This window comes from Drosophila willistoni, unplaced genomic scaffold (genome assembly GCF_018902025.1).
Source record: "Drosophila willistoni isolate 14030-0811.24 unplaced genomic scaffold, UCI_dwil_1.1 Seg143.1, whole genome shotgun sequence".
NCBI lineage: Eukaryota > Metazoa > Arthropoda > Insecta > Diptera > Drosophilidae > Drosophila > Drosophila willistoni.
In genome coordinates, this window is record NW_025814102.1 from 221,297 (window position 1) to 245,468 (window position 24,172).

The 24,172-nt window shown below is 36.3% G+C and overlaps 1 protein-coding gene across 2 annotated transcripts; it reads right to left on the minus strand.

The window, feature by feature from the left end:
• Positions 1–1,516: 1,516 nt before the first annotated feature.
• On the minus strand, positions 1,517–23,774 carry LOC26529010 (TPR-containing protein DDB_G0280363). Of its 2 annotated transcripts, XM_023179507.2 has the most exons (4): positions 23,436–23,774; positions 9,497–9,576; positions 5,684–9,419; positions 4,410–4,492 (listed from the first exon to the last, which is right to left on the minus strand). In XM_023179507.2, the coding sequence occupies exon 3, from the start codon at positions 9,222–9,224 to the stop codon at positions 5,688–5,690; it is 3,537 nt and encodes a 1,178-aa protein (XP_023035275.1). In that variant the 5' UTR covers positions 9,225–9,419; positions 9,497–9,576; positions 23,436–23,774; the 3' UTR covers positions 4,410–4,492; positions 5,684–5,687. The 2 variants fall into 2 exon arrangements, with proteins under 2 accessions (XP_023035276.1, XP_023035275.1); XM_023179508.2 differs by lacking the exons at positions 5,684–9,419; positions 9,497–9,576; positions 23,436–23,774 and adding exons at positions 1,517–3,293; positions 5,058–5,187 and having other exon boundaries at positions 4,162–4,492.
• Between the last annotated feature and the right edge of the window lie 398 nt (positions 23,775–24,172).

A 24,172-nucleotide genomic window follows, 5' to 3' on the forward strand; every position in this document is an offset into this window, starting at 1 on the left:
TGTTTTGCCAATTTTCATATTTTGCTCAGGTTAATGAATAAAGATTCGATTAACTTTATAGTGATCAAACATTTTTTTAACGCTAATTCTACCATATGGATATTCCTGCATTGTCTCATTTAATTCAATTATTATAAATTCAACTATTATAAAGTTATAGTTTTTTCCATTCTATAGTCCGAAATTTAGGACTAGAAATACATCCATGCTGAATCTATCGAGTTATCCTTGACGCAACCAGAAGGTTTTTTTTCGGCTAACTTTGAAGGCCGAAGACTTTTAAAACACAATCAAAACATAATCCTAATAACTCTTTCCGTTTTTTAAACTATCGTTTTTTGAAAATAATAATGAATAATATCCTCTTAAAGAACTTATCTAGATGTTATTTTAAAAAATATTGTGTAGTCTGAAAGTTTGCGTAGGAATTTTGAGTAAGGTAAACTCATCACCCTCCAAAAAGGAGTTGTTCAATCATGTTCACTCATTCACAAGTGAACGAACACTTCATCTACAATCTCTGTACATAATGTTATATAGATATATGCATTTACATTTACATACATATGTATGTATATACTATTTTACACAATATTTTAAAAACCATTCAATCTGTTACGAAATTTGAATTCGCTTTGTTGGAATAGTGTAGAACTTTAATTCGCCTTGCTGTTATGAAACTTGAATTCGCTTCATTCACTATAAATGGCGCAATGTTTAAAATGCCAGCTCTAGTTCCGCTCACTGGTTCCAGTTCTGAGACTGTCGGGGAACCTTTGAATACATATATTACACAAGATATATGTAGGTACTTTTAAAAGTTCATCAAATGGATGTTTATGTACATTCAAGGAAACTGAATAATGGATTTCTAACGTCCAAACTTTCGAAGGCCTTCAAATTATAGTAAAAAGTATATCTATAATCGAGTTGTACATGGAAAAAATAGTTTCTTATTTGAAGCATACAAGAGAATCTGGCACACCATAAACCATTTAAACATTTAATTTTTCAAAGAAAACAAGATTCAATGATTTTTATTGGGATAGTTTTATTTTTGGAGACCATATATTTATTAATATAGGGGAGTCGGCGTAGGGGTAGGTATATATGTGTATAGGTTACCTCCGATTACATGAATACAAAAATATTTATATGAATTGGCTGCCAAGGAATATCTAATATGATACAATAATTTATATAACTTGTCTAGTCTACAAACAAAAAAAAAATATATATATATGTATATATATTTATAATTAATATATAAGATGTACAGACATTTGTATACATATATAAAGTTGGTATAATATGTAATTAAAATTTGTAAGTAAGCATACATGTATCACAAATATTAGATTATTTTAAAGAGCAAAAGCCTAAATGGTATATCGTATATATGGACATAAAACCAAAAATAAGTAATTATAAATGTATGTATTCATTGTGTTTGTGTTTAGTTTAGTAGTTATATGTATATAGGTATATATATATATATAATGCAAAACGAATCGTCTTGTATTGAAAAAGTAGTTTCATTTTATTGACTGGCACCGCCTCACAAGTGCTTCCTGACACTGGGATTTGGTCGCCGGTCTTCTTAGGTTCAGCTGGAGCTTAGGCTTGGTAAACCAACCAATTGCAATTGCAGTTGGTTGGGATAACCGATTTTTATACATAAATCATTTATAATTCGATATAACATTAACTATACACGCACAATTACATATAGAAACATATACATATACTATAAATAATGGTCCATAAATGATCGTAGTACCATTATTGCTCAATTGGGTAAAAACTTAAACTGGTATATTTAAATGTTTAAAAGTGTAAAGGATAACCACCATGGACATAGACAGACATAGACAGTCAATTGGTCATTTGTTTAACGTTTTGTTTCGCCAGAACGTTTCTGTTCACGGCTATCGCCACGTTCGATATACCAATTGTTGTTATTATTACGTTGATTTCGTTTGCGCGACTGTTCACGGTGTTGCATCATTTGTTGGTGCCACTCACCGCTGCCACTATTGTTGTTGTTGTCATCGTCATCATCATCATCATCATCATCCTCTTTGGACATGCGTCGTGGCTTTTTGCCACGTTGCTGTGACCGATGCTCATCGGAGTCATCATGTTCCTTGTAAAACTTTTTCTTATAACGTTCCTTGGAGTCGTTTTCTTTCGAGTTGGCAGCGTATCGCTGCTTTTTATAGAACTTTGATTGTTGTTCCTCCCGCGAATGCTGATGCTGATGATGACTGCCCGATTGGGCGGTTTGGGGTGATTCGGATGAATATTTGTTTATATTTTTTTGACGCTGCTGCTGCTGCTTTTTAGAGAAGTCACTCCCAATCTCATCACCATTATTGGCATTACCATCCACATTTGTGCTGGCAGCAAGTCGATCTGTGACCTTTTCAAATCTCTGAAAAGTTTGCGATTGCTGTAGCACATTGTTAACCACATTGCCAATCTCATCGACAAGAGATTCGGCATGCTCGGCCGTTGTTTTTTTACTCTCCAAGCACATTGCAGCGAATTCCACATAATTACCATCTTGGCATTTAAATGGACGCTTTAGATCCTCTTTGGTTATGTCCACTGGTTGACCAGCGTCTCCATTGCCTGACCAGGCCTTAAATGTCTTTGCCTTACGACCCTGCTGCTGCTGTTGTTGTTGTTGTGTCGGACCTTGATCTGAGCTCAAATATTGCAATTGTTTTGAGATTAAATCAATTTCGGCTCTCATCAAATTGTTTTGCAATTCCAAATCCTCTAAACGACGCTCCAGATTGCTCATCGATTTACCACTTTCGCCATTACCATTCTCCCACTCCGGATGCCGCAATTTGCCAATAAAAGCCAAAATGGCTAATGTCACGCCCACATAAAAAACAGCAGTTAAGCCACTCTGCACCAGATTTGGCAAACGTTGATATCCACTAAGGGCAGATGATGTTTGCTGTCTAACCATTAGATTTTTGTCATTATTTGACAGCGATTCACCATCATCATCTTCGTTTGGGGCATTCTCGTGGCGTCTCTGCTTGAGCTGATTCTCCTCCGGCTGTTGATCAGGCGCCTGACTGCTGCTACTAGTCGTCAGGACAATGGGTGTACTTAGATCATTGAAATGAAGCAACTCGTTCAAATGATCGCTCAGAAAGGGATGCGGCGATATACGTTCGGTACTTTCACAATCGCTTATTATAGATATGCCATCAGATATATCATCAGCGGCTCCAGCTCCCACTAACTGCACCTCATCCAGGGGCCTCATGCATCTAAAATGATCAGGAAACAAATGCAGTTCAGTGATTTTGACCAAACAACAACAACACAAAGACTGATGAAGTCTTATGGAAATATTTCAAATAATTATTAATTCTTTACAGATGCCTTTTTCCCTTACTTCTTATGAATTGCTACTTGAGACTTATACCTAATGATTACATTTCCAAACTATTTGTTTATACCGGAGAAATAGCATCAAGTTTTCTTTGTACTTTAAACAAATTTAGAAATTCCAAACCTTAATACGAGATGGCACATCAACAATTTGAAGTTCTTGCAAAGCGGAATATTGAAAGGAATGCCTTGATTTTTTTTCACAGATACACGAGACTCCATCAATGCAATTGAAATTTCTTACAAAGAGAAACTACATACATACATATAAGAGCATGCCAAGAGATACTTTCATTCTAAAGAAAAACAAATAAACAAACAGTTTATAAGATGGGAAATTTGATAAACAGTTGAAAATTGCATTAACTGCAGATATACCTACTATACATATATTATATAGATCGAGATATATACATATATAGGTATGAATCTAATTATATACTATGTATTTGCTCCTATCATAAAGTTGCATTTGCACTATTCTACAGGATATTTGCTATTTTAGTCATTTCGAGTTAATTATGATGAAATTCTTATGTTCATTTGAGAAATTATTGAATATAGACAACGTAAATTTAGTCCATTTTGACTTGTTTTTTTTTCTTGACAACACTTGGCTCTATATTTAGATGGGGCGGCCTTTCATATTTTGATGAACGAAATTGAAAAAAAAAAAAAAAAATCGTCGAATTATTTTAAGGACACATTTCATTCATGTAGTTTTCTGAGTATTTTTTTCTTTACCTATCGTTTGCATGCTTCTCATCGTGTTGTTCCTGATTCAGCCGCTGCTCCTCCTCCCTTCTGGCCACTGATCCCGAGTCCTCGTTGCTGTTATCAAGTAGCAGTTCGATTTTTTCATCTGGTAAAATGGTCCATGAATTGAGGGCCGAAGATGTTAATAACTTATGTGGCGGTGTCTGTGGGCTGCCGGAAGGTATTGATTCCGTTTGGTCCAATGGCAATGATCCATCGCCAATGTCCTTCTCGTCCATGGTGACTTCTCCTCGTTTCTTTTGTTGTTATTTAAGTTGTTCGTGTGTGTGTGTATTGTGTATGGGTTCTTTGTTGTTGTCTGCGAAAAAATGGTGTAAAAGAAAGAAATAGACACAAGTCTGAATAAATATTTTTGCTGATTCTTTATCCCCGTGCACTTTTCGTTGCAGCATTTCACTTTTGCATTGTTTCTGTTTTCTGGGGCTCGCGACTTTTGTCACAGATACGCAAAGATACATTTACATATACATTTGTATGTCTTTAAGTGTGTGTGTGTGTATATTTGTTTGTATGCACGCTTTGTTCTTAGCAATATTTCACTATTTCTTCTTATTTAGTTACGTACTTAGATAAAGCAAGAAGGCACAAAATAAAACAAAACAAATGTCGCACTTTGCTGCGGACCAGACCAAATACACTCCACACTTGAACAAAATAAGAAAAACAAAAGAAGGTTCTCTCCAATTCTCACGCGTTTTTGTTTTGATTTTTATTAAATACTGATTCTGGTTGGTTTCTTAGGGTTTGATTGTCAAGTCATTATTATGATTGTGATTATTTTTCATTTTTCGTACATTTTCTTCTTTTCACTTTTCATCTCTTTTCTGTTTGTTGTTTTTCATTGCCATTTTCCATTTTCTCACCTAATAGCAATTTCACTTGCTCTCACTCTCTTTTCCTTGCTAATTTAACAAACAAATTTTTTTTGTGATGGGTGAGCCAAAGAAACATCAAAGCGCGTCGAATAAAAGAAAACAAACAACAACGAAAAAAAAAGAATGCTTAATTTATTATAAAAATAATGAGACCCCGAATCGCACAACATGCAACAAAAGAGCACAGCTCATGCAAAAGAGTCCCCAACTTCGAACAAAAGAGTAAAAATCGTGAAAAATAGTACCAACATCAGGTAAAGGAGTCGAACTCGAGCAAAGGAGTCCAACAAAAGAGTCGAACATACAACCTTGTAGTCGAACATCCTACAAAAGAGTACGTCCGTCGACCAAAAGAGAACGACAAGAAATAGAAAGAGCACGCAGAAAATACCAGACCCTGCAGTGTGACCATATTCATTTTCAACTGTGGTGTAAATACTTTTGGTGAGTTGTAGTGTGGTGAGAAGCCAGTTTGAAAATTGATTGCACTTGAAATAGAGTAAATATCTTTACTAACTGTTTTTCCTTTCGACTCTCTATAGATACTACTACGACCCCAAAAATCCTGATTTATAAATAGATATTCTAGCTAAAAGCTTTGGATTTTCTTTTACCCAATTATAATGGCTTCTCCAATATGCGACGAATTTCACCAGCAGCCTCTGAACCGCATTCCCAATCCGAGGATGTGGCAAACTGTCGCATCGCCAGTGGCTGCTGATGTTGTTGTTGTTGTTGTTGCAGTTGTAGTTGTCTCTGCTGTTGCTGCGTTAGAAGTTTTCTAGGCGCCGGAACAACAACATGGCCATATGGTATATGACCATTAGTGTTCAATCTAGGAGCTGGTATAGGATAGCCTCGATCAAAATTAGCTGCCGTGGCTGCTGCTGCTGCCGAATAGCGAGGAATAGTCATTAGATTTGATTGCTGTTGATAGTGTTGCTGCAGTCGCTGATGCTGTGGCGTCCAATAGATTTGACTGGCCTGCTGTTGGCCTGCATTGTTGCTGCTGCTGCTGTTACCTCGATCCAATATCAATGGAGTGGTTCGACCATCTGATCGTATATAACCCCCTGATGTGCGCATAAATTGCTGAAGTTGTTGCTGCTGCTGCTGCTGCTGGTGCTGCAAGTTGTAGATGCTGCTATTGTTTGGATAATCCAATAATTTAGCTGCCTGTATGCCGCCATCTTCAGTTTCGACAAGCACATACTGGGGTAATTGTTGAGTGGATAGATATTGCTCCGATTCATTCGATAGTAGGCTATTACGCTTATTCACGTGTGCATAGATCGGTGTCTGACCCTGTGGTAGACTCTGAACACGCAGCGGGACCAACGGACGTTCCACCGATGCATACGAGACGGGTGAAATTTCGGCATGCGTATGATGTTGTTGTTGCTTCTCATAAATTGGTTGCATTTTACTAGGCGTTCGATTGATTGATTTACGACAGAATTCTTTCACCTTTTCGAGAATTTCCTCACGTGTCAGTAGACCACCGATTCGACGATTTGTTGTGGCATTACCGTTAGTGCCATTTCCATTGCCATTGCCATCCTTTCGTCTCATTACAACTGGTGGCATTTCAGTTTCACTCTCATAGCCGCGACGTGTTGGAATCATGTCATCCAAGACACTCTGCGAACGGGCTGGTATGTGTTGCAATTGTTGCTGCTGCTGCTGTTGCAATTGTTTGGCTGAATGGATAATTGGTGTGCCATCAAGTATCATCACTTGTCTATTTCGATGACCAGCACCATTAGGAGCAGCAGCTGGAGCAGCCGTATTTGCAATACCGGAGAATGTATTCCGTTGAGCTGAACCACGTATAAAATATCCTGTTGGAGCAGGCAAATGCTCGTATATATTTTCCTCACTTATTTGTTGTTGTTGTTGTTGTTGGTGCTGCTGCTGCTGCTGCTGCTGTTGTTGTTGTTGCTGCTGGAGTACCTTATGATACAATTGACGATCGGTCACCTCTTTAATGGCCCGCAATTTCTCCCAGTCATTTTGACTTTGTTGCTCCTTGACGGGCGTCGATGTGGCCATAGGTTGGGGCTGTGCTTGTTGCTGTTGTTGCTGGCGACTCAATACCTTTATTTGATTTCTATCCATTGAGGCTGAACGATTGAATCGGTTCATCGAAACATCAGGCGAGATGCCACGCCTTGGTAATGGTATCAAACTTTGACGTTCCAAAGTATTCCGTTGGAATCCTTCGGCTATTGATCGTCGACCCATTTGATTCGGTTGTTGTTGTTGATTCAAAGAACGCTCAAGGAGTATTCGTCCTTCATTATCGCTAGTGCTATAATTTGTCCGTTGTTGTTGTTGTTGCTGCTGCTGGGGTACACTGGATAACTTGTTCGAACGTTCTAAGAGAAGTCGTCGGATCTCATCATTTTCGGCATTATAAAGCATTCGCTTTTGTGGAACTGTCGCCTTTGGTATGGATCTTTTTGTGGAATGCTCTACTGGTTGACGACGTCTCAGTTCAATTGGTGTCATCTGATTATGCTCCAATTGTTGTTGTTGTTGCTGTTGCTGTAGCTGCTGCTGCTGCTGCGGTGCAGCTGTCGTTTTTGTTTGTCCTTCCAACAGTAGACGTCGCCGTATTTCCAATGGTGTTCCCTGCTCAATTTTATTGCCATTATAGATCGCTCTTGGCTGGGGTTGAGTTGTCATTTCTTTTGGCATTATAATTGCCTTCCGTCGCGTTGTGGGAAACAAACTATTTGATAGCCGTTGCAGCACTGATAACTTTTTACTATTACTTTTACGCAAAGCCACAAGCGGCGATTCGTTCGAATAGGGCAATGGTGAGGGTGTCAGTGTCGGCGTTGTTGTTGACGAGGGTGACGATGGACTGGACATTAGGAGCTCACGCTTGGGCATCAAAGCCAATCCCTTACGCTCGAGATACGCCTGAAACTCATCCGAGCTGATGGTATTGGTAAAAGTACCCAATTTCTCATTAGGTTCGCCGTTAGATTGATTGCTCATCTTTTGGCTTTGCACATTTCGTTCGTTCATTGAGTCGTCGTTGTTGCTGCTGCTGCTGTAGTTACTGTGATTGTTTAAATTGTTATTGTTATTATTATTCATATGCTGCGTTAGTTCGTCGCTCGATTCACTTTTGGTTAACGGTCCATCGATCTCGTCCAGATCATCGTCCGAGCTTATTTGCAACTTTTTCACACGTTCATCAAACTTTTTGGCATTCTTTGTCACCTCGGCCGGATTAAAGTAGTCACCATTGATTGGGGTACCAGTTCTTATCTTAATGTTGGCCAATTCTGGATAATTTGGCTTCGAGCACTTTTTAAATGGAAGTTTTGTAGCCTCTTGCTGCTGCTGCTGCTGTTGACTCTTAGTTAACCTTTGGGCCTTGCTGGGTTGCGAGTTTTGAGTTTGTTTACGCTTTGGTTTCGGTATCTTCTCTTGAAACTCTTCGTATTTCAATCGCGCCAATACCGTGGGATCGTATACAAAGTATGGATCCGGATTCTTAATATATGTTTTAACATATTTCGATTGCTTAAGTACTTCTTCAGTGGTTATAAAATCATCCGGTGTGCCACCATTTACACTTCCATTTCCATTAATTTTCTTCACCTTTCTTGCATTAGTTTCGTTCTTTTGCTGTTCACGTTCCCTTTCGCGCTCCTTTTCCTTCTCCTTTTCCCGCTCCCGTTCCCGTAATTGTTGCGTCACTGTCTTACGCACACTTAGAGTGGAACGTTTCGTTGGCACAGGAGGTGGCGTCTTCTTGGGCTCTCGTTGGATGACGGCATTCTTAAATGGATTTCGTTGATCAACGATTGGTTCACCGGTAATAAATTTCTTGATTTTCTCATCATTTGGATTGAAAGTCACCGACTTTTTTGCCTTGGGCCCGACGTTACTGCTGGTGCTGATGTTGCTCTCTTCACTTTCTACTGTCTTCTCAAAGGATTCGACAATTTTCAATGGTTCGTCGTCGTTCTCGTTGTGGTTGTGATTGTCTTTGTCTTTGTCCTTGGCGTTATTAACGTCCTCGTTTCTTTTAATCTTATCAATAAAATCATTGATTATTAGTTCAACAGTTTCACTTGTTGGTGTTGTTGCACTTGTTTTGCAATCGTTTGCATCGACAATCGTGTCATCAGACATTTTTTTCCACTATGCAACGGCAACAACGGGTGACAGGAGTAGGAGTAGGAGAAGGAGGAGCCGACTGCGGCTGTGGGGGTTTGGAAATGGAGTGGAAAAGTGGAAGAGTTGGAAATTGGGTACGTTGTCCGACTATATCCGCCCAACATTGATATGGAGTTTATTTTGGAAGGTGTTCAACCGCAACAAATAAATCTAAAAACAAATAAAACAAAAAGATATTAATAATTAATAAAATGTATATTTCATCAAAAATTCTTAAATACTCTTACTTGATTGTGGGGTTGTTTTAATATATCACGCTCTTTGCGTTAGTGATTCCGCCGAAAATTCGCCATTGGACCGTAGTTAACTACAATAAAAGAAAACAGTCATTAATAAAACAATCTTTGTATAATAAATATAGTATTTTGTATAAATTTATATTCTTTATTTTTGGATAAGATTAGCCAAGGCTACAATCTCAATATGTATGTAAATATACCGTAAACAATACGAATTCGTATCAATATATCCCACAAATTGAATTATTCCATTTCAATTTTGAAAAATGATTTTTATAGAAATTTCTGCAATTTTAATTGGATTGATTGTTGAAATAGAGGGAAAGATACTTATTTGACAGCATCTAAACTAGTTTCAATTGAAGGTTTTCTCACAAGGGTCTGCAGCAGGTGTGCGATATAGTCCTGGAGACGATGAGCAATGTCTGTCCCATTTACAACTTAAAGGCTTAAATGAAATAAAGCGTCAATTGATGAAGGACCCCAAATTGGTTAACCAGGATTGGTTACGTTTCTTGCTGAAACTCAAAAATAAAAAATCTCAGCAAGCGGAAGCAACCCAAAGTTAAGAAACCCAAAAAGGAACAAATACCCTTGCCGCCTGTTCAGCCGGCGAGTAAGATCGGCAAAGAATCAAGCAAGCGGAGGCAGCTAAGAAGCAGCTGAAATAGTTATCGAAAATATTTTTCGTTTTTCTATTTTGTCGATTTGTAATTAAACCTTGTGCAAAGATTTCAGTTTTTTTTTTTTTAGAAAGACACAAAAAAGGTCATCATATTAGGGAAATCCCTATTGGATTTTCCAAGGCAAGACTCATATGCATTATATTTTCAGTTTTGCTGTCTATTATTTGGCGTAAGTAAAAGGAAAATTCTGTCATAATAGAGAACAATGTATGTGTGTTTGTTCTGGATTTTTGCTGGGAATCTTAGTTGGCATTTAAATGTGATTTGGTTATTCTAGGGCTTGACATACATGTGTTTGTGAGCCAGTTTATTGGCTGGAACACATGGAGATTTAAGTAAAAAGATACATACAAACATATGTATATTAGACGATGAGATGAATATTTTAGAAGATCGCTGCTTGACATTCATATGTTGTTAAGTCGGTCAAAGATCAAAACTCAGCCACCAACAATCAATGAGGACGAGGCGGGCTGGGGAGGCAATTAAGTCTAAAGTTGTTTTCGGTTCAACCGGTTTCTTACTTTTTATTTTTTGCTATTGCATTTCTACATTGCATGCATCCAATTTGCATATCTCAATGAGTTTCGACGAATACCCATGAACATATGTATGTGCGATTTTCTAGTGCACCTTGGATACGATCAGTTGGTCATTTAGTGTATGCCTAGTGAAATCGTTAGGCAATTGCAAATTAACCAAAAGCCCCCGCCGCCTCTGTGCTAGATATATGTGCATACGTACATTTAGTGTTAATCTTTCCATTTATGGTATAGATATTGTCCATATATACAATTATATACATATATATATAAATAAATCGATATTAGAAACAGGTGCCCCGTGTCGGCTTAACCAAATTCATTTCAGAGAACTTTTGGGTGAAATCACATAAAAATAAACATATACATTCATCCATTCTACCCTTCTAGTCACGATGCATGACTAAACCAGCGGGGGGTTAGGCTAGGAGGTCGACTGTGCACCGTCACCACCACCATCACCACCGCGCATCACCCTTATAACCATCCACCACACCATCCACCCTAGGTCCCAAGTCAAGGGCAACTAAACTAAACTTCAACTAAATATGGGGTGGAAAATACGTTTCTTTGACTGTTGGTGTTGGTTTGTCTGGTCAAAGTATTTATGAAATGAATTAAAGATTCTCGTTATACCCTTCTCTCATAATATCAGCTATTGAGATATTCAAAGAAAACATAACTGACTGTCTCGTAAATTTTTCATATCTCTTTAATTCAGTTTGAAATGGCTCAAAATGATCAAAGTGGCAGAGATCAAACGCCAAAAACAGAAAGACACAAATATCGATTAGGCAATTGTTTTTTAATTAAGTAAAATACATAGTAGTTAAGTGATTATACATATATAAGTGTATGTATGTACATATATAGTGTATACAAACTTCCACTTGAAAAAATGTTGCAATTAAATTGGATGTTTGCTTTTTGCTTCTTTTAATATTCAACTTCCTCGAGCAACAAATTCCCTAGATAACAATATGAGAGAAACAATGCCGGTAAATGAAAACATTGAACAAACGAACAAAGGATGGTAAAAGGCAAATGTGGGATATATAAATTAAACGAATACAATAATTATAAATAGGTAAACAATAATGAGATATGTATCTATGTATCGGAAGTCCAACTGGAATGTGTTCCCGTTTTTGATTTCATCTTAAAAAACTTAACGTTTTCAAAAAGGATTTGCAAATGTCCAAAGAGCAGCTAAAAAGAAGATGATTTCGGAAAGCCTTTTTGCAAATACAAAACAATCCTTAGATAAACATACATATGTACAAACTATAGAGTTTAAGTCTTAATCTTTAAACTTATAGTAAATGCAAAGTGTTATCTATTTGAATTGAATTGACCACAAAATACATTACATTTATTTTGAAATGCATATAAATTACTCAACACGAAAAGGCATCAAGTTAGAATTTGAGATAACTTGCATTGACCTCTTCCTGGTCTTTTTGGTAAGAAAAGCATCAACTGGCAATCAGTTAGTCATAATTCTTATTTAATGGTAGCGGGAATACATAAAATGTATTTATTTTGTTTTTTTTTTTCTTTTGGCACATGAACCCAGACACACAGAAGTCAATGGCATGTGCTGCTCTGTCATCCCATCCGATCCCATATCCATGGATGGGCCCGGCCCCAATTGAGACAGTGAAAATTTATATACCATCTTGCAGATAAGAAGATGCAGTAAAATACAAAATGATTCATCGATTGGATTGGATACAACTACGACTACTACTACTACCAAAACTCCTATTGCTGGATGCGGAAAGAAATTGGGCAAAATATCAAATCACCCTTCCCCCCAGCTGGTGGCGCATTGGGAAACTTGATTTAACTCGGCTGGTGGGAGAGTTTTTTTTTTTTTTTTTTTGGTTTTTCTTTTCTTTTCTTTTTTGGCTTGAATTAGGTTGATGGTTGCCTCTTGTAAAATTGTAAATTGTAAACGTAATCGTGAACGTAAACATTTGAGGCAAAAAGGCAATTGGTTAGGGAATGTGTAAAAACAACAAAACATACGCGCACGCACGCTGCCAGGCCAACTGATGACTGACATTGACGATAAATGAACACGAGAGAGCCGAATCGAGGCAGAGGTAAAGGCAGACTCGACTCAGAGTCAGAGTCTCGACCTCAATAAAGGCAAAAACAACAACACGCTGACAACAACAACCATATTGCCTGACGCGTACACGGACGGACAGTAGCTACATATATATATATGTACCTATATCTATTATAAAAGATAGAGGTGTACGTGTATCTACGACTTGGAGAAATTTTACTCAAGTTGATCACATAATAAAACTGATTGCAAAAACACAAAAAGGGCATATTCATTTCTGTCCAAAAGTTGTAACAAAAGTCACAGTCTCAAAATCCCGAAATATTCTTGAATTTTACAGAAATTTGCTATTCTCATTTTCAAATCCAAATCGTTTGCCTTTTGTATGTACGAGGGTGGTCCGATAAGTACTTAGCGAAAATTTTGGAGAAACGACGATTTATTTCTCATCATATTCTCCTTTAAGGTTAATACACTTGACCCAGAGATACTCAAACTTTCTTAACCCGTCTGAAAAATAAGTTTTCTCGAGGTCTGAAAAAAAGGCCTCCGTGGCGGTGATGACTTCGTCATTCACGGGGCCAAATCTGGAGAATACGGTGGATGGGACTGCAGTTTGTAGCCCAATTCGGCCATGGTCTGACGGTTGCATTTGTTGTCCGGCTGACAGCTTTCTCATGTTCAAAATTTCATGCAGAATATAAACCACGCAGTCTTCCTCTTCGAAGACTTACTAGTTGGAGGTATAAAGAAGTGAAAAATGTCACAAATTATTCCTAATACTGACATTTGGGATAAATATCCCATGTAAATACCCATCATAGGATTTTCTTTTCAAAAAGCTGACGCAGCTCTGAAAGGAGCAAAATTAATTGAAAAATCAAAACATTTTACAATGCGATCAATTTGAAAACGCAATTGATCAAGGAATCATCAACAACAACAACAATAGTAAAACAAAAGCCCTGGAAAAACGTTCATTATTAATATTTCCAATTTCAAGCAACTTTAATACGCAATAAGCACAATGCATTCTTAATAAAGGGGCGTAGTAAACGACTTACAATTGTAAGGGGGAAAACCCAACCAACAAAAAGTCTGAATCACAAGAATAATAAAAGGTTTTTGTTTGTTTTCTAAGCATTTTTAGATTCTCTTCAAGTCTACAGACTTTTTTCTTGGCTCTTCTAGTTTACTGAAATAATCAAACAAATTTTAATAGACTTAATACCAACATTCGCGTTACATTAGTCGGAGTAAATGAAGATAATGGAAAATTAAACATTTCAAGAGATTATTCTCTTATTTTATCAAATATTCGGGGGCGTAATTCTTCTGCTGATATATAATGCATTTTCTAAAGTAATCTAAAGAAACCTGTGTAAAGCATTGGCTACTCCTGCCACATGCCTAATCCGGCACTGACTTATGTATATATATGTACATGTACATATATGTATTACGTAACAACTAATAAACATTTAACAATTGGCAAATAATTTCCGCTCCAAATGGCATAATGAACATATATATATACAGATATATATAGATTTTTAAACGACACGATTCTTCAATTGGACAGAGAATACTTCTCTTGTTTGATTTGTTGTCAACACGGAAGTAATTGTACAGGATTTAACTACATATACATATTCAAAGAGAGGAATTGATTGAAGTACACTACACTACACTCGACAACAAGGTATATGATAGAAAGATATATACATATATACATACATACATAGGTAGGCATTCGAAGTATAAAGTTTTCTTGGTCTTCTTTTTTTGCTTTTATGCGGTTAACATAAACTCTTATGTTCAACTTATCGTGACTTTGTTTTAACTTTTGCAGAATTGTGGCCAGGGAGTTAGAGTTTCATAAAGACCACACACACACACCACACACACATACACACTCGTACTCATGAGCATTAAAAAAGAAGTATAGGCCACTACGTAGTACCGGCACGCATAATTAATTGCGCAACACTTAAAAAGTAAGATGAGGATGGAGACGATGATGGGGAATGGTAATGGGGGGGGAGGAGGAGTTGGTAGCGGGAGGAGCTCTCTCGCCTTAGGGGTTTCTTTTTCACTTTGTTTCTTTCTGTTTGCCTTTTCGTTTGTTTGATCTCAATGGTTAATGATCATAATGATGATGATGATGATGATGATGATGATGATGATGATGATGATAGAAGCGACCAGCCGGCTCAAGTGTTTGTTTTTATTTACGAGCATGTGGGTAATGAAATGCCAAAGATATTTCTACTTACATGCATATGTATATATGTACATACATATGTATTTCTACTATTTCATACGCATTTGCCTGCTTACATACATGGGTACGTATTTATGTATATATCTATAATGATAAGCATATTATTTGATTTAGCAAATCTCGCATCCATTAATTTATTCATTCAAAAAATGCCAATTGCCGCCAATTGTCGCATTCAATTCTGACCTTTTTGCCTAACAGTCTAATAGTAATCTAATGGGCCCCCATGTGATACAGAGTCACAAACTGCGCTAAAATTTTGTAAATCGATGGTCGATTTTTTCCTATGAAATACCAATTAAACGACTATGAGGATGACGTCGTCAAAACTCTTGGTTGGCCCCCAACCAATTGACCCACAAATAAAATTCCATTCCATGGAGAGAGGTCTATCTATTTGGCGGCAATTCCCCATTAACCACTACCACCACCACCTATCCCAATATATACATACAGACATACATATACCCATTATGGTCAAAAGATTGATTTATGATAACGTAACTGCTACTAAAAATGATAAAAAGTGGGGAAAATGCCAACAGGATGTGGCAGTGTGGGGAATGGTTATAAAGATCTCTCAATATGTCTAGGATTATCATTTTATGACTTTAAGCCATTTTCGAGGAATCAATAAACCGTGCACTCATAGAGTGAATAGGCATATTAAAGCCGCCAAAATGTATGTAACAGGCAGAAGGAAGCCGAATCGTTTTAGCCACGTTCGTCTGTCTGTTTGAACACCTAGATCTCGGAGACTATAAGAGCTATAGACTTTAGAGCCACACAATTTGATACATAGCCCCGTGTAGGAGATCAAGTTTATTTCAATTTTTGCCACTCCCCCCCACTTCCACCCCATGTTATTCGAATAAAATTGATTTTCTCGAAGACTAACAAAGCTCTTGCCACAAAATTTATTATCTAGACTTTTTCAATTCGCACGCAGATAATGAATGTTATAAATTTTTGTTATTTGAAATATTTATTTACTTGGTGCATGGTATACCCAAGTCGGCGATACAACTTACTTCATTTTATGTGATTATTATTATTGGTTGCGTATTTGTGCCTGATTTTCAATTAGCATTGTCTGATGTGTGTTTACCTATATAGTAGATAGTTTTAATATCGTAATGCCAAAAGCAGATGTTTGTTGACGATCGGTTGTCGGTTTGTATTGATGATGTTTGATGTTTGATATTGATGTGGATGATGATGTTGATGTGGATAATGATATTGATTGATTTAACAAACGGCACCATAAATGGAGCGTCTCTTGTTTTTGTATGATTAGATGGAGATTGCTGTAAGCACACGTCACAGTATGTATACTATGTATGTATGTATGTATGTATGTATGTGTTTGTGTAATGGTTAAATGACTTCACTGTTTGTCTCATCTGTATGTACAGTGTTGGAAGAAATAATAGAAACGGCAACCTACTTTGATTTTAAAACCTTTTTTTTTTACGTTGGACAAATTGTCCGACCTAAAAATCAGTGTTCAAGAATGTGGGATAGTAGTTCTATTATTTTTATTCATTTCGACGCCTATTTTCACGAAACTTTTTCTTCTATACGCTTTTAAGTAGAACTACCACGTGTTTCGGTTGGAAAAAATAATAGAAACGCTCAGTATTTTTCACGTCAAAAACATTTTAGATCTCATAAAAGTTAATTTTTGGGTTTATTTTAATTCTAAATAAAGGTATTTATTTAATATCCATTAAAATTGGTTGTGATTTCTGTTTTAATTTACTAACATTATATGCAGTATGGGTCGTGGCACGCACTCCTCAGAGAAAGAAAGGGAAATCATGAAAAAACTAAAAAACTCTGGTCGTTCAATGGCAGAAATCGCAGAATTAATGAATTGCTCAAAAAAAAAGTGTTTTCAGCTATTCATTATAAATATAAACAAGAAAATCGAGGTCGAAAACGTGCCACAACATCAAAATTTGACCAGGTCATTTTGCGAGAAGCGAAAAAAAAACCATTCTTTTCATCGGAAAAGCTCAAAAACAAGCTAGATGCATCAATAACGAGTATAACTATCCGGACAAGATTGGTATCATTTGGGTTAAAGGCATATAGTGCTAGAAAAGTACCGTGCTTGAGCAAGCAAAATAAAAAATGGAGAATAGATTTTGCTACTCAACATGTGCTTTGGGCCAATTGGAAAAATGTGCTATGGGCGGATGAAACAAAGGTCAATTTGTTTGGATCTGATGGCAAGGAGTCTGTAAGACGACAAAAAAGTACTGGTTATGAACCAAAACACACTGGTTATGATCCAAAACACACTTTAAAGACTGTTAGGCACTAAGGTGGAAACATTATGTTTTGGGGATGCTTTTCTTCTTCAAGTGTCGGTCCGTAATTATGGATAAAGGATAAAATGTGCGAAATCAACAAAGTAAATATCCTTAGCAATACTATGCTTTCTTGTTCCGAAGAAGAATTGCCTTTAAAGTGATAATTTCAGCCGGAAAACGATCCCAAACACTCGTCCGAGCTGGCAATCACATCGGTCAAGGAAAATAAAGTTAATGTTTTAGAGCCTCCGTCTCAGTCCCCGGACTTAAACCCAATAGAACAGCTTTGGGGAATATTAAAGAAGAGGATTGCTGGTTATAAGCCAAAAAATAAGCAAGATTTATGGGAAAAGGTCCAGGATGAATGGTATTCTATAGACCCAGCAATCTGTGCTAAGTTAGTTGATTCCATGGGACGTCCTAGCCGCGAAGTGTTGAAAAATAAGGGTAGTACGACTAAATATTAATTTAACTATTTGTTTAAAACTAAAATAAATATGTGTCTGGAACAACAACATTATATTTTGTATTAATAAAATTATCGTTTCTATTTTATCTTCCAAGGGGGGGAAAATAAATGCCTTTGTTTTTGTATTAAATTTATTTCAAAAAACATAAAACATTATTTTTTTTGTTGCTTGCAACAGTGTCTTTAAAAAAAAACATTCAGCTTAAAAAAAAGTTGTGTTTTGCCAAAGATAGACTCAAAAAAAAGGAAATTGTATGCCGTTTCTATTATTTCTTCCAACACTGTATGTATCTCTCATGACTACATGACGTCACTGTCCGCCATAAACCATAACTAACTTGGCTCAAAAGCAAAGTTTAATGGTTGGGAAAATATTTTGTCTCTCTATCTTTTTCTCTCTTACTCTCTTCTTTCTTGTTACTTACTCAACTGAAGATGGAGATACACATACACATACTTATACACATATACACGTAAGTATATAGATTGTGCAATAAAATGACTCTGTATAGGCTGGGGTTAGGGGGTCTGGGACTAAGACTGGGGCAAGAAGCACCAGAAGTGTACAAACCATTATACAAAAGTACCGTTAAAATACCATTTGCGGCTAGCAGACAAAAAAAAAACCAAAGATAAAGAAACAAAAAAAAAACCCAGAGAGGACCGATAACTCATTTTTTCTCTATATTGCTCACTAACTAGTATACCCTAGTTCCGAGGGACGAACTACAAAGTGATGACATGAAACTAATTAAAGTGATAGAAAAAGAGAGACTAATATTAACACAACATTTAAGTTTAAATCAAAACAGAGAACAAAAACATTGACAAGACTGGAAAACTTGAGATATGTAAATACCAACCGGGACTAAATAACTCAACCTTTTGCCGCCCCGTAAAATTATCTTCGCCGCCTCCGTCTAGAATCTAAATCCGTCACTTGGACTTTGGAGATTGGAGAAACGATGAAAACTGTCCAAAAAACTGTCCCCGGGGACAACTTTTTACCCACTTCTCCACAAACTATTTTGGAATCACCGTGTTATCTGAGATGCCAAAAATTGCACTTATTTTACAGAAAAAAGTGAATAATTCTCAAAGTTGTCAGCTTTGTTGCCTACCGATTTTTGAAATATTTCCTTATAAAGTTAAAAATAGACCTTCCAACAAATCAAATTCATCTTTTCGTTTAACTTATCTTTGAATCCTTCAACATCAATCAAGTGAGCAAATGTTTTCCTCCTTTTGATAAATTTACAATCATATGAGACATGCATGGATGCAATCTAAGTCAAATATATGTATATTTTACCCATTTTAATGGAACATTTTCTGTCATTTTGAAGGTAATTCCATTAATCTTTCCTATCAAATAACGGATGCTCTTCTGATAAGGAGTTCCAAGTGGGTGGTAGGGGATATGCCCTAACGACAATTGGCAAGGGTATGCAATTAGTGCAATTTAATCGTTCATATGCATTGCACGATATTTGTAGGTAGTAGCACACATTAAGTATCGAATTACATGAGTTTTGTGGTCACCTTCAATGAAATGCATAATCAACAGGTGAACTACTAACCTACTACCTAGCGTTCGTTCGTTTGGGCTCCAGTTTGGTTAGGCTATGGGTTGGGATGGGGGGTTCGGTTCTTCTCTCTGTTTCTCTCGTGTCAAAATGCGGTTTGCGTATACAGTTGCAATTTTATTTGACAGATTTTGCTTGCTCAAGTCCAATTTGTGTCACATTTTCGAACACAATTACATACATACATACACATGTATGTATATATTTATGTGTCCATCTATCTATATAGACGCATTGCGCAACATTTCAGTTCACAAGTAACCAACTGACAAAATTACCAACGATACAAAGAAGGCACACACAACAAAAATACATAAATGTATGTATGTACATATTTCATGTGTGTATTAGGGTGTCCCGTTTTTAGGTTCTTTTGTCAGCTTTTAGACCTTGTTGTTTAACGTTAAATCCCCCAAAATCTTGCATTAAGTTTAGATAAAAGACCTTTTGGACTATCGCACTAGCCCACTTCCCGTACTGTTTTAGGGGATTAGAATCAGATCGTCAAACAACTTCTATAATCTAAAAATACACTTTCGAGAAGCTCTATCTGATATCAAGGACTTTTTCTATATGCATACTTAATTACTTTTTAATTGAATCAAACATTGAATTATATATACTTTCAATTGTATATATGTATATTCTTTATTCTATATACAGACAGACAGTCTGGTCTTCACGGAAAATCGAAAATCCCGGTAAACCGGGACCAAATTGAAACGTATTTCTTACTTTTACATACGCTTTGTTGTTTTTTATTGTTTAACCCAACTTCATCCCGGATGAGGGGGGAACTCCGGCTAACCGGTGTGGTCCACCTGTAGTAAAATTCACTTGAACCATTTAATCTTCTTTGCAAATGTAACTTTTGCAGACACAGGTAACTTTTGTATCTGGGTTTTTGTATCTTCAGATACCCCAAGTTGTGTATTCTCAATATTTTGAGATAATCCCTGACGATTTAGATCTTGTTGAAATGTTTTAAACCGTTTAAACTCTGGCTCCAGCACAAATCAGTTAATTTTACTTCATTTAGTTATAGTTCTCAACTCGTTTTAGCGTTTTAGCTAAAAATAGAATTTAGGGACACTCTAATGTACATACATATGTACATAAAATGCTGTGTGTGTGACTTTTCCGGCAGTTAGCTTTTCAGTCACATTTACATTCACCTTTTGTTCTTATTCCTATTGTAAAATGCATGCATAAGTCATTTAATGATTATGTGTAAGTGTTAGTTTGTGTGTTTGTTTTTGGTTTCAGTTCATGAATTATGATTCTCTTACACACACACACGTACAGACACACAGACACCTACATACAACGGTAGACTCACCTTGACAATGGTGATAACGATCACACACACACGCACACAGAGACAGTCTCTAAGTGTGTACAGCTGTGTACAAATGTTTGACTCCAAACTTAAAAACATTGTGAGAGACTTTCGGGTAAGAACCACACACACACACACGACAGTCAAAGTTTTTTTCTCATTACTTTTTTTTGGCACTCCCTTTGGGGCTCTGACACAACGTGAAATCCTTAAACTTAAACCGGTATCGGGTAACGACACTCCAAAGCATGAGAAAGAGAAAGAGCAAGAGAGATAGACAACAAAAGAGCTAATAACTTAAGTAAAAGGCCAAAAAGCTCTGAGTAATGCCATCCACACACACACACACACACACACACACATACACAGACTTAAACAAAAGTATATTGACTCGTAGGTACATCCGATTTTTCGTTTTTTTTTTCTTCTTACTAATTTTTGGCCAACTTGAACAAAAAATTTAATGGGTTAGGCAATTTACTCGTATTTCTTTGACGCATTCGAGACGTTTCAAAATAAAGAAATTAGCTCATGCTGATCCAAGTAATATGCACATACATATATATGCACATATAAAGTTATGTATGTATATATCCGGTCATATACCTTTATGCAAACTTCTCTCAACTGATAAATGCAATTTTTGCACAAGGGACAAAGTAAAATTATCTTTTTTGATTTATTTATTTGCTGTACATGATAAACATAGATTGTTCTTGTTTGATTTTCGTTTGAGTTTGAAGAACTAGCCCCTTTTTAAAAGAAACCCTCAAAATGATTAAAAACTGATAAATTCTTGAAAATTGTAAGAAGAATGTTCTTTATACATATGTATATGTAAATGGGGGACCCTAGTCCTTAAAGTAGATAGTATTTTTGCAATATTTTCTTGCTATTAATATTGTAAATATTGAAAAATCACTAACAAAACTCTCACTCACTATCAGTATATTATCAAAATAGTCTTATCAGGGCGACAGCATAAATTCCAAACTGATTGATGAATGATACCCATACAAGTTCTACGAAGGTTAGATAATAACGAAGGTTAAACCAAAATGACCCAATTTTCATATGAAAAGAAACAAGAGTATTCCTATAAGAGTTGAAGGAATGTAAAACAAACAAAACATCACGCACTCTCTCTGTCAAAATAAATGGACCTTAAGTAAGGGAAAATTGAAAGCAATTTGATACTCAATTTCACTTGGGAATTCTCTCGTCTAGTGAATTGATAAATGAGGCGAGCTAAAAACCTCTCCAGTTATATTTGCATAAATATCAATTCAGATTGTTTTTTTGCTTTTTCTTTTTTTGGTTTGGGCAAATGTACTAATTTAGCAGCTGCGTATTGAGGTTTGTTTTTCGCTAGAAAAAAGTAACTAAAATAAATAAGGCAACCAAACGGGCAACAGATTGCAAAAGATTAAAGCTTTGGCTTGATAAGATAACAGTTATGTTTGTATGTTTGTGTAGAGTATCTGTGTGACGTCTGATCTAACTATGCATAGACAAATCTCTTTACAACTTTTGTATACCTTGTTTGAACAACAACAACAACATTTAAGTACATATTAGGACTAACATTAGGCTCATGGCAAAGCAAACCTTTTTGTTAGAATTTAATTTCGTTTTCAATTGGAAAACTGAAAAATCTAACTATAGGAATATACCCAATTTACCTCAATGGGGTTACAGGGAAATATTACAAACGGATGAGAATTGTGGAACTAAGATGGAGAAACCTATCAACACAAGCACACACACACACACACACACTTATAGAAAAGACGCAGCAGCAGCGGGCAGATGCAGATACAGATCCAACAGAGGAACAAAACAAAATAACAAAAAAAAAAACGTAACCAGTAAGATTAACTATTTTCGGCATTGACGAAGTTTCTATACCCTTGCTAATAACATCCCCAACTGGAGACCGATGTTTTTTTTAATCATTTGCTATAATCAAACATCAAATTGTGTTGTTTTTTTCTCCCAATTGGTCTATTGATTGATTGTGCATTTTGCGGTAAAATTAATCCAATTGGAGGGAGGAAGTAAAATCAAAGTGCATGGATCTTTATTATTGTAAGGGTATAACAACAAAGGCAACAACTGCAAGCCACAAAAAGAGCTTAGAGCTTGACTTGATTTTGTTACATTTGCTTTGCTTTGGTTAGTCTTTTCTTTTTCCATTTTTTTTTTTTTGGTTATTGCAGTTGTTGTGGTTTTTTTATGCCGTTGTTGGGTTAATATTTGTGGAAAAGAAAAATGGTTTACCACCATTTTGTGCGGTGCGTTTTTTTTCGTTCTGGTTTTTGGGCTACGGGTTTCGGGGGGTGGGGCGGACGGCGGGTTCATTCACCGGCATATGCCAATAAGAAGAACATTTAACAGTTGGTCTTATGAGAGTAGTGACAGCAGCAGCAGCAGCAACAACAAAAACAAAACAAAAAAGTGAACTTCAACGTTTGCACACACATACACACAATTATGGGGTGGGAGAGAGAGATACACAGATACAACACAACAACAAAAAAAGCATTCAAAAGGTGGTTGTTTGTTTTTGTTTGTTATAAAATTTGAAAAAATATATATTATTGATGTTACAACTATTTGTACTCACACTAATTCGCACATATATGTATAAACATACAAAAACGCACACACAGTCACATACACTATCGCCTTCGTTTTTGCCGTGAACTTAACAATTAATTATTTTTTATAGCTTTTTCCGCATTTGTAGGTAATTTACCAAAATAACAATAATAGCGAATGGCAATAGTTCAATTCACGCAATTACGAGTATACGCGAAGCACTTAGTTAAACACAAGAACAAAAATTCATATACAAATATTAACTACAACCAGTCCGATTTCAATCCCGGTTTTAAAATATTTTTCAAATTTTTTAGCGCTTCCAATACGATGCGAGCGACATCCTCACAACCTCCCAGTTCGACTTGAAAACAAAAACAAAATTACATCAAAGTGACCATCTCATAATAGCGTGAATATGCCAAATTAAGTGAGACCAGCTCGGATGAAATCCAGTATAGCCCAGCAAACATTTTCCAAGGCGTTGGAAATAGCTTTCCCAAGCTGAATTTTCGTTGTTGGCATACATATACATATATTTTTTAAGTAAATACAGTGAAACCTCGATATAACGAACTTCGTTATAACGAAAAACCCAATATAACGAATTTTTTGTTAAGTCCCTTGAAAGGACTAAGGTTTTACATTTCAGTACCTATAGCGAATCAATAGATATAACGAATAATTTTGCGATCCCCCTCAGATTCGTTATATCGAGGTTTCACTGTATATACTTAAGCTACTCGAGATTTTATAATTAAA